The following is a 12,135-nucleotide window of genomic DNA, read 5'->3' on the forward strand; positions in this document are numbered from 1 at the left end:
ACAAATGCTGTCACATTCTAGGAACAAATAAAAACTTGCAAATCATTGATTTCATGGTTGAAAGGAATGTTGTTTAATCTCTGTTTGATATTATAGAATGAATGTAGTTGATGGTAGTTTGTCCCTTTCAGGTGTGCTGGAGGAAGCAGAATTTTACAACATTACATCACTAATAAAGTTAGTGAAAGACAGAATAAGAGAGAGAGACACCAAAACATCACAGGTAAGTGGAGAGAGACCATGTGCAAATATGAAACATTGTCTTGGGGAATTAATGAATTGAGGTTGGAAGCAAGAACTTAGCGCAATTTCTTTTCAGCACTATTTTCAGCAATCAAGAAGTTTGCTCAATTTCTGGGTAGATCTTTAGATCTCATTCACTCGGTGGCATTCCCTCTTGAAAGCTGTAATTTTCCCTCACAATATTGATCATGCAATCTCCTTGAGCTGCTTTGGAAAGCAGTGGTTCCATGAGGACTATTAGAAGAGGAGTAGGGCATTCAACTTGCCTTTGACCTTTTCGCTATGTGCCATTACTTTCTCCGACTCAGTGAGGAGACAGTCCCCAAGTCTATCCCAATTAGATGGAGAATCAAACCCATTTGATTTAAATCAGTTAGCATAATTCCAATCTACATTCCACCTAGCCAACTGAACTAAATGGTATGATATAGCTTGATATTCTTAGCTTCCAAATATCAATCAATCTTTGTCTTTTATAAGTTGTTTGAGTTGTTCCACTCACCTTTAGACTTTTGGCAGGGGTTTCAAATTTCCAAAACTGAGTTGTGTGGAAATACTGCCTCCTGATTTTACATCTAAATGGCTTAGTTCTAATTTCAAGATTATGTCCCAGGCTTCTGGAGCTTCCACTGAAGGAATGAATTTGTCTACTTTTTATGTAAAATCCTTCAATCACTTTAAACGTACCTAGCATTTTATAAACTTAAAAGTAGCATAACCAGTTTTATTTTACCCATCTGTCTGCTTTAATCTTCATGCCATAGTATCACTCTGGTTGATCTATATGGTACCCTCTCCGTGGTTTATGTATCTTCCTGAAATGCAATATCTAAAACTGAATTCGGTGTTCCAAATGAGAATATGAAAAAGACTTGTAGAATTACATTCTCCCTTAGTATTCCAACCATTTTGAGATAAATGCAATCATTCTGTTAGCATTGCTTTTTCTACCCATTCGTTAGATTTTAATGATTTGTATCCATGGAAACTGCAATTCCTCTGTTCCTCCACTGCTTCTGTTCTCTTGGCATGATTGCAAGCCCTTCAGTGTCATTTTGTGCCCCTAGCTATTAATACCACTGGACTTACAATGGCAAGGTTAGACAAAGAAACAGTATTCTGAAAGCTTGTGATTTCAAATAAACATGTTGGACTAACCTGGTGTCGTGTGACATCTGATCTTGTCCACGCTAGTCCAACACCGGCACCTCCACCTCATGGCTACCACTGATAATGGCAGTTAACATTCTCATGACTCAAGTTGCTGTCAGTGATCGTCTCCAACAAGAAATAACCAAGCCATCTTCTCTTAATGAGCATTGCATTTCCATTGCTGAATCCACCACCATCAATATCCTGACCAGAAACTTTATGAAACAGACTATTAGAGCAGATCACCTATCTGCAGAAACAAGCATTTTCCTGTCTTCCCCAAGCTAGTCCACTATCCCACAGACACATGTCAGAGGTGTGATGGAAAGCTCTTCATGTGCCTGGGTGGATACAACCCCAACAAAAGCCAAGATGCTCAATACCATGTCCATTCAGCACCTTAAATATTCAATCCCTCTCCCAGTGCACAAAGTCAGCAATGTGTAATATTGACAAAATAAAAGCAAATTACTGCGGATGCTGGAATCTGAAACCAGAAGAGAAAATGCTGGAAAATCTCAGCAGATCTGGCAGCATCTGTAAGGAGAGAAAAGAGCTGACGTTTCGAGTCTAACTGACCCCAGCTTTGACAAAGGGTCAGTTAGACTCGAAACATCAGCTCTTTTCTCTCCTTACAGATGCTGCCAGACCTGAGAGAGTTTCCAGCATTTTCTCTTTTGGTGTAACATTGACCAGATAGATTACATTATCTGCAAGTTGGCTCAGTGGTTAACACTGTTGCCTCTCAGTGCCAGAGACCCGGATTCAATTCTTGCCTCTGGTGATTCTGTGTGGAGTTTGCCTGTGTCTACATGAGTTTTCTCTGGGTGCTCCGGTTTCCTCCCACAGTTCAAAAGATGAGCAGGTTAGGTGAACTGGCTATGCTAAATACCCATTGTGTTCAGGCATGTGTAGGTTAGATGCATTAGTCAAGGATAAATATAAGGTAGGGGGAATGTGTCTGGGTTGGTTACTCTTCAGAGGGTCAGTGTGGACTTGTTGGGCCAAAGGGCCTGTTTCCACACTGTAGGGATTCTACATAAACCCATCAAGACTCCCTTGATGCAACTTCTATCGTGTGGGCTCTACCAGAAGATGATGCAAATAACTCCAAATTGCATGCCATCCTGAACTGTATCATTGTTCTTTCAGTGATGCTGGTGCAAAGTCCTGAACTCCCATCATAACAAAATTGATGTAACTATACCAGATGGGCTGTAGCAAGTTAAAATGCCAGCTCAACACTTCCTCCTCAAGAGCAAATGGAGTAGTCTACAAAATCCTAGCCTTGCCTATGCTGTCATCCCATGAATGAAAAAAACTGTGCCTTTGTGTTGATCTTTTGTATATCAGCAAGTAATTCCCCAAATGTCTGTATAAAAATGAAGAATAATTCAACCACATAGAGAGATTTGTTGTTACTAGTGGTCCATGATGATTTAGCTGATTGGACTTGAAATATCTTTCAATTTCCATATATTCTTAGTTAATGTTGAAAAAGTGAAACTTTTATTCATACCAGTATTTGGTGCAAAGTAGGAGTAGACTATATTTCAGTGTGCATGTGCTAGGATCAAATAGCCTGCTGACACTCATTATCGCATCTTCAAGTTGAAGAATGGTCACTTAGGCAAGGTGTCAGAAGATCACCATTGCAGTAGAATTGTACCACGTGGAGAAGCATTAAGAGCATGAAATGGGAAGAGGAAATTGGAAGTGTGACAGGATTATGTGGAATTTCTTTGTACACTCATGGGATGTATGCGATGGTGGATGACCAGGAATCTCACCCCTAGATACCCTTGAATTAAGTGGCTTACTAGGCCACCTCAGAAAGAGTGTAAACCACATTGCTGTGGGTCTGGAGTCACATGTAGGCCTAGGTGAGGGTGGCGGATTTCCTTCCCTGAAGGACATTAGTGAGCCTGATCTGTTTTTCCTGACAATCAGCAATGGTTTCACTGTGATCAGTAGATTCTTAACTCCAGACTATTTTTACTGGATTCAAATTCCACAATCTTTCATGGTGGGATCCAAACCTGGTTCCCCAGAACAAAGTTTCTGGATTAATAGTCTAGTGATAATACCACAAGACCATTGCCTCCCCATAATCCAATTTCCAATGGTTTTTTCAAAAAAACAGTTTTGTTCTAAGTTATAGCCACGGAAAGACATGCTGAAAGGATTGTTAAATGTGTACAAATCCTCTCCATTTGCAGAGTATTTACAGCATTATTAACAATACCTAACTGCTAAGCAAATGTGAAAATTGCAGCAATGGTTAACTATATTTGAAAAGTGTTGCAACAAACATTTGTAAAAATACAGGCTGTTGTCAAAGATCTGAAAGAAACCAGCGAAGTTCTGAGTGCACAGATGGTGAGAATGTTGATAACAGTATGCTACTTTTGTTATCATAAGGAAAAGCAACTGAGCTGCCAAGTCAGGCCTGCAGGTCAGTAATAACTGTAAATTCAACTCTGCATTGCTACTTTAAAAGAAAATGTGTTCTGCAACTTCCTGCATGGTTTGGCTCATTTAGTATGACCAAGGACCGGAGTTCAATCTGTCTCTGTTGAGTTAGCTGATAATGGGTGCACACAGTAAAACTTGCTGGAATTTGTTTATTTTCCTGCATTAGGCAGAGGAAAATCAGCAAGGATTTCCTTTTCCTTTTTATCTATCCAGAAACCCATGATGGAAATGCATGTATGTGGGGCAGGGACAGGTTGAGCTGTGAATGCTATTCTAAAATCATTTGTTTAGTATTACATGATAACTGACTAGTTGACAAGGTGCCAGAACAAGGAGTTTCTGATAGAGATGGGAAAAGCCTACCTAAAAATAAGTGCCCTTTAAGAAAATTCAGTATTGTCGTTTGATTAGATTAGATTACTTACAGTATGGAAACAGGCCCTTCAGCCCAACAAGTCCACACTGACCCGCCGAAGCGCAACCCACCCATACCCCTACATTTACCCCTTCTTACCTAACACTACGGGCAATTTAGCATGGCCAATTCACCTGACCTGCACATCTTTTGGACTGTGGGAGGAAACCGGAGCACCCGGAGGAAACCCACCCAGACACAGGGAGAATGTGCAAACTCCACACAGTCAGTCGCCTGAGTCGGGAATTGAACCAGGGTCTCTGGCGCTGTGAGGCAGCAGTGCTAACCACTGTGCCACCGTGCCGCCCACATATTTGGGTGAAATATGATTATTTTAAATTGAAATATATACTTTTTATTTTTACTTAAGTGTATAATGGAATATTGCTTTCAGTGAAGATATATACACTGTATTCCAGTTTAATAATTTACAAACTCTGAAGTATAACTTGTAAAAAAAAAAAGAACCTTTTGTGTCTCTTCAGCTGCATTTTAAAATTCTATTTCAAGCTCTGATATGATTTTCCATCATTAGAAAAATCCTCAACTGTGGTTCATTATTTTCTTTAATGGATCTTTGATTTGATTCCTTTTACCTTGTAACCTTCAGATTCCAATGAAGCATGTGTATCGAGTATTGCAGTGCCAGGAAGAGGAGCTCACCCAGATGGTGTCTACAATGTCTGATGGATGGAGGTTTGAACAGGTAAAGATGTTAAAGCAGTCACTTAGATTTTTAGATCTGTCCAGCACTAGATTACGCTTAGGAATAATGTAAGAATTCCTTCTTTGTTCTTTGTGCTTAACCTTTGTGCACTACATCATTAGAAACAAGTGTATTTCATCAATTTGAAGGCAACCTTAATCATTGGCCAAACCAAATTCAAATTCAAAAAAATGTGACTTACCTAATCAAATTCTCATTTCTGCATTTATGTATCCTCAATCAATGGATATTTTAAAACTGAAGCATTGTGTAAAATGTTAAAACAACTGGAAATGTACCTTACCAAAAGATGCATAAGCATTTAGTGATGTAAATTTCAAATGCTTAACGAATGCACTATTGCTGCAGGCTGGGACATTTCAGTATAATTCCTTCCAAATGTTTTCTTAGCCTCGGGATATGAATAGTTTTTCATTCCAAGGGAATATTTTCTCCCAAAATAATTGTTTTTGCATGCTATATAGCAATACGCATAACTGGGCACGGTATTTATAATTCTGGCAGTAGCTACATTTTATTCCCTGAATAAAAACGCCCCTATCATTTTAAAATTGCAAAAGGTCCACACTGTACTGCCAATTAAGAATAACATTGATGTTGCTGCACTGCTCCAATATATCCTCTTAGAGGATGAAATTGTATCATAAATTTATAAATTGACTTTATAAAGTGGATCATGTTACATAGGTAATATACTTTGTCAACATTTTCCATGATAGATTTGTAAACCTATATTTACAATAGTATGATAGTAGAGAAGGGGTGAGGGTTTAGCTCAATTGGCTGGACAGCTGGTTTGCAATGCAGAGTAATACCAAAAGCATGAGTTCATTTCCTGTACCATTTGGTATCACCATGAAAGTCCTGCCATCTCAACCTTGCACCTGTCCTATGGCAAGGTGACACTCGGATTAAACTCACTAACTTGTGTCTCTCTATTGTGAGAGTAGCTTAGATCCTCTGGGACCATGGCAATTTCACTTTAACTGGCAGAAAGATGGGCTTACATGATGAATTTAAGTAAATAATTTCCATTTAAATGTTGATATAGATATTTATGATAAACATAAAATCAGAATGTTTAAATGTAAAACAGACAAACTATCTCTGCTCTTTAAAATTCTTATAACATCACAGCTGAACCCTAGTTTGGCCTGAATGGGTAATTACAAATGAAGTTGTTCATTAATAGTTGCTGCATTTTGCTCAAGGGCAGAAAAACTGGTGGAGCCTTCAAGAATCTCAATTGTTAGGGTGCAGAAGAATACCATTTGGCCCATTGTGCTTGCACTGGTTCTGTCATCTAGTGCCAGTTTCCTGACTTTTCCTGCACACCATTTATATACCAAAAATATCCAATTTTAATCCCCCTTAACCCCCGCCCCCCCCCCCCCCCCCCCCAACAACATGCACGCGCAGACACACGTGTTCAGTGTTTGAGGTCCTTACATGTAACATGATAAGAAATTGATTAATATGTAAATATAGATCTGTTGTCTTCATTTTTCAGAGGTTCTGGTAAGTTGGAACATATCAGACAGTACATATAGCTTTTTCTTGAATTTACAACATAATAAGGTTTTCATTTACATGGTGTCAGATCCTATTTCTCAAGCAGGAGAGATAGTGGTAATGTTGCTGGACCAGTAATCCAGAGGTCCAGGCTGTTGCTGTAGGTGCATGGATTGTAATCCATGGTGGAATTTAATTCATTTTAATAAATTTGAAAAACGAAGTTAGTTTTAATGATGGTGACCATGTTAACTTTGATCAATTGCTGTAAAAACCCATCTGATTTCTCTAATGTCTTTCAGGGAAAGAAATCTACCATCCTTACATGCTCTGAACTACATGTGATTCCAGACTCTCAGGAATCTGATTAACTCTTAACTGGCCTCTGAAATGATCTAGTAAGCCACTCAATTCAGGGGCAACTAGGGGCAACATGCTGGCTATGCCAGTAGAGCCCACATCACATGAAAGAATAAAGAAACGCTTCAGATATTGACACAGAATAGTTTCTTGTTACTTTGAAGTGACCATTCTGTATGCAAAGCATTAGGCAATAAGAGCCAAAGATACAGATTAAGCTATTCAGCTCAATAAGTCTGTTCTGTCGATTTGATCATGACTGATCTGTTTCTCAACTCATTCTCCTGCTTTCTCCCCTTAGCCCTTGATCCCTAACTAATCAAGAATCTGTATCTGTCTTAAATACACTCGATGACTAGGCCTCAATAACCTCTGCAGCAATGAATTCCACAGAGAAATCACACTCTGGCTGAAGAAATTCTTCCGCATCTCTGTTTGGAAGGGTCATCAGTTCCCCAGGTCCTAGTCTGTCCTATATGGTGGCAACGTCTTCTCCATGTCCACACTATCTCAGTATTCTGTAAGTTTCAATTAGATACCTCATTGTTATAATACAGGAAGCCAGAGCCCTCAATACCCAGTACTCACAACCACTCCCCTAATGACACACACTTCATTCCCATGATCACTCTTGTAAGCTTCCTCTGGAATGCCTCCAATGCCAGTACATCTCTCCTTAGATAAGGAGTCCAAAACTGCTCTCAGTATTTCAAATGTGGTCTGACCAAATTCTTGTACAGCCTCAGTAGTGTATCTCTGCTCTTGAAATGAATGCCAACATTGCATTTGACTTTCTAACCATCAATGGAACCTGCATGTTAACTTTACGAGAATCCTGAACTAGAACTCTCAGGTCCCTTTGCACTTCAGATTTCTAAAGCCTTTCCATGTTTAGAAAATACCCCTATATTCTTCCTACCAAAATGTATACCCTTACATTTTCCCAGACTGTACTCCTTCTTTGTCCACTCTCTTAGACTGTCCATGTCCTGCTGCAACCTCCCGCTTTCCTCAGCACTACCTATCCCTCCATCTACCTTTGTGTCATCTGCAACCTTAGAACAATGCCCTCAGTTCCTTTGTCCAAATTGTGACTGTATAACATGAATAGTTATAGTGTCAACACTGACCCCTGCAGAACTCTACTAGTAACAAGTTGTCTTACTGGAAAGGGCACCTTCATCTCTATTCTCTATCCTGTGCCAATCAGTCAAGCCTCTATCCTTGCATTTACCTTGCCCCTAATGCCATGAGTTCTTATCTTATATAGCCGCCTCTTATATAGCACCTTGGCAAAGGTCTTCTGGAAATCCAAATACATAAGAACAAGTAGCAGGAGTAGACCATCTGGCCCTTTTGAGGCTGCTCCCGCCATTCAATAACGTCATGGCTGATCTTTTCATGGCTGCAACTCCACTTACCCGCCCTCTCGCTATAACCATTAATTCCTTTATTAGTCAAAAAAATCTATCTAAGCTTTGAAAATGTTTCTTGAATAGTATCAACTATTTCACTGGGCAAGGAATACCATAGATTCACAACCCTCTTGAAGAAGTTCCTTCTCAATTCAGTCCTAAACCTGCTCCCCCTAATCTTGAGGTTATGCCCTCTTGTCCTAGTTTCACCTGCCAGTGGAAACATCCTCTCTACGTCTACCTTTATCTATTCCCTTCATAATTTCACATGTTTCTATAAGATTCCCCCTCATCCTTTTGATTTCCAAGGAATATAATCCCAATCTACTCAGTCTCTCCTCATAAGCCAACCCCCTCAACTCTGGAATCAACGTAGTGAACCATCTCTGCAGCCAGTATATCGTTTTTCAAGTAAGGAGACCAAAACTTTATGCAGTACCCCAGATGTGGCCTCACAGCTGCAACATGACCTCCCTGCTTTTAAACTCTCTCCCTTTAGCAATGAAGAACAAAATTCAATTTGCCTTCCTAATTACTTGTTGTACCTGCAGACCAACCTTCTGTGATTCATGCACAAGGATACCCAGGTCCCTCTGCATAGCAGCATACTGCAACTTTTTACCTTTCAAGTAATAGTCCTTTTTATTACTGCTCCTACCAAAATGGATGACTTCACAGTTATTAACATTGTATTCCACCTGTCAGATTTTTGCCCCACTCACTTCAAGTGTCTATGTTCCTGTGTGAAATTTAACAGTCCTCTGTCCATTTTGCTGTGCCACTCATCTTAGTGTCATCTGCAAACTTTGACACACTATCTGTGATTCCCAACTCCAAATCATCGATGTAAATTGTGAATAATTGCGGTCCCAACACTGATCCCTGAGGCACACCACTAGTTACTGATTGCCAACCAGAATTGCACTCATTTATCCCCACTCTTTGCTTCCTGTTAGTCAACCAATCGTGTATCCATGCTAATACTTTACCAGTAATTCCATGCATCTTTATCTTATGCATCAGCCTCTTGTGCGGCACCTTGATAAAGGCCTTTTGGAAATCTAGGTACGCCACATCTACTGGGTCCCGATTGTCCACCATACTCATAATGTCTTAAAATTACAAAAGGTTGATTAAGCATATGCCCATGCTGCGTCTGCCCAATGGGACAATTTTTATCTGGATGCCTTGCAATTTCTTCCTTGATAATAGACTCCAGCATCTTGCCTCCTACAGAAATTTAGCTAACCAGCCTATAATTCCCCATCTTTTGTCTACCACCCTTTTTAAACAGTGGCATCACATTTGCTGTTTTCCAATCTCTTTGAACTACCCCAGAGTCTGGCAAATTTTGGAAAATTACCACAAGTGCTTTTGCTATTTCTCCCGCCAAATAGACCAAATCCACTGGCTGTCCTTTATCTAACTTGTTACCATCTCAAAGCATTTGAATAGATTTTTCAGGCATGATCTCCTCTCGATGAATCTACATTGACTTTGTCCTGTTTTACCATACGCTTCAAAGTACTCTACAATCTCACCCTTAATAATGGATTCTAAAACCTTACTAAAGACTGAAGTCAGGCTAACCAGCCTGTAATTTCCTGACCTCTGCCTCTATCTCTCCCTGTCTTTTTTAAAGAGTACTGTTACATTAGCCATTTTCCAGTCCTCTGCAACCTACCCTGACTTTGGTGATTCTTGAAAGATCACTGCCAGTGCCTCTGCAATTCCCTTAGCTGTCACCTTCCGAACTCTGGGATGTAGTCCATCCAGTCTGGGTGATTTATCCGCCTTCAGACCTTTCAGCTTCCCCAGCACCTTCTCCTTAGTGATGTCCACTGCACTCACCTATTCCCCCAATTCTTTTGAAGTTCTGATATGTTGCTGGTGTCTTCCAGTGTGAAAGCTGATGTAAAGTTTCCATTCATACGTTCCATTTCTTTGTCCCCATTACTACTCCAGCCTCATTTTCCAACAGTATATGTGTCCCCACTCTTTCTTACCTTGTAGGTATTTAAAAAAACTCTTGTAATCTTCTTTTATATCGCTAGCCAGCTTCCTCCCATCTTCTACCCTCCCTTATTGCTCTTTTAATTTTGAAAGGCTTCATGCTAATCTTTACCATATTGTACGCTTTATCGTTTGCTTTTATGTTGTCCCTGAGTTCCCTTGTCATCATGGTTGCTTCATCCTCTCCTTAGTGTGTTTCTTCTTTCTTGGAATGAATTTCTGCTATGCCTCCTGAATTGCCCCCATAAATTCCTGCCATTGCTGCTCGACTTCCCTGCTAGGCTTTCCTTCCAATCAACTCTGGCCACCTCCTCCCTCGTTTTTGTAATAACCTTTACTCAATTGTAATGCCACTCATCTTATTCAATCTTCTTCCCCCTTAAACTGCAAGATGAATTCTGTCATATTATGGTCACTGCTCCCTAGCGTTCCTTCACCTTCAGTTCCTTTAATCTGTCTGATCACTAAATCCAGAATTGCCTGTTCTCTAGTGGATTCTACCACAAGCTGCTCCAAAAACAGTCTCATGTTCCACAAATTCCTTTTCTTGAGATCTGCTACCAACCTGATTATACCAGCACACCTGCATGTTGAAGTCTCATGATTATTGTAATAGTGCCTTTCTTACATGTCTTTTCTATCTCCTGATTTATTTTCTTCCCTACATCCTGACTACTGCTAGGAGACCCTTACGCAGTTCCCATCATCGTCTTTTTCCCTTGTGACTCCTCATTTCTACCCACACAGATTCTATACCTTTCAACTCTGTCACTTCTTGCTATTGATTTGATTTTGTTTCTTATTAGTAAGGCAACCCTATCTGTCTGTTCTTTTTAATAGGACCTGTATCCTTGGATATTTAGTTCCCAGCCCTGAACCCCTTGCAGCTATGTCTCTGTGATACGTAGAACATCTTAACTGCCAATTTTAATCTGTGCTACCAGCTCATCCAACATGTTTTGTATATTGCGGGTATATAAGTATAACACCCTCAGTCTGTGTTGACTGCCCCCTTTCACATGGTTGTCCCCTTACCTGTTGTGCATAAAGTTAGATCTTGACCCTTTCCCCACACTGTCGTATTACTTGTTCTGGAAACTTTTACCTCCGGTTAGCTCTTCAATTGGAAGAGTGCCAACTCTTTTTTTTTTTTTGTAAACTTCCATGGAATGTACTCCCAAACCCTACCCACCAAAACCCCCCAGCTGAACAATTGAGTTTAAAGCCCTATCCGCAGCTCTAGTTATGCAATTCGCCAGAACTCTAGTCCCAGCATGATTCAGGTGAAGCCCATCCCAACAGAACAGCTTTGTCCTTTCCCAGTACTGATGTCAATGTCCCATAAAGTCAAACTCATTTCTCCCTCACCAATCCTTGAGCCACGTGTTTACCTCTTTAACCTTGTTGACACTATCAATTTACTCCTGTCTCAGGTAATGATCCAGACATTACTACCTATTTCATTCTGCTTTTCAATTTAGCCCCTAACCTGACATTAGCTTGTCAAAGAAGAGAAGTCCCCTTTTCTGAGAGCACAAATGCATTCCCTGTTGGTTCATTGTTTGTTTCTGTTTACATTTCTCTACCCTGACCCCTTGCACCAAAGATGATTGTTTGACCCCTTTGTTCACCCAACTCCATTAATTCTTCCTTGGAACTGCTGTTTTCTGTTTCCTAGTATCTCTTGTACAATCCTTTTTGACAGAGTATGTATATACCCAAAGTGTGGTGTTTTGTGAACTGTAGAATTGGTTTTCTCTTGTTCAGAAATTTGATATGGCAGAATTGCTATTAAAGATCAAAGTCAATATTTTTGTGCCATA

General features: G+C 40.0%; 1 protein-coding gene across 5 annotated transcripts in view; it reads left to right on the forward strand.

Annotated features, from left to right (window-relative positions):
* LOC122560703 (BTB/POZ domain-containing protein KCTD5-like) overlaps positions 1-12,135 on the forward strand; it is a 77,046-nt gene that overhangs the window by 42,462 nt on the left and 22,449 nt on the right. For all 5 annotated transcript variants that reach the window (XM_087997797.1, XM_087997799.1, XM_087997798.1 and 2 more), the window contains 2 exons: positions 132-223; positions 4,896-4,991. In XM_087997797.1, the coding sequence (XP_087853923.1) occupies positions 132-223; positions 4,896-4,991 (188 nt within the window). The remainder of the gene's footprint in view (positions 1-131; positions 224-4,895; positions 4,992-12,135) is intronic.

This window comes from Chiloscyllium plagiosum, unplaced genomic scaffold (assembly GCF_037043375.1).
Source record: "Chiloscyllium plagiosum isolate Xiang-an unplaced genomic scaffold, Cpla_swu_hap1 HiC_scaffold_20, whole genome shotgun sequence".
Taxonomy (NCBI): domain Eukaryota; kingdom Metazoa; phylum Chordata; class Chondrichthyes; order Orectolobiformes; family Hemiscylliidae; genus Chiloscyllium; species Chiloscyllium plagiosum.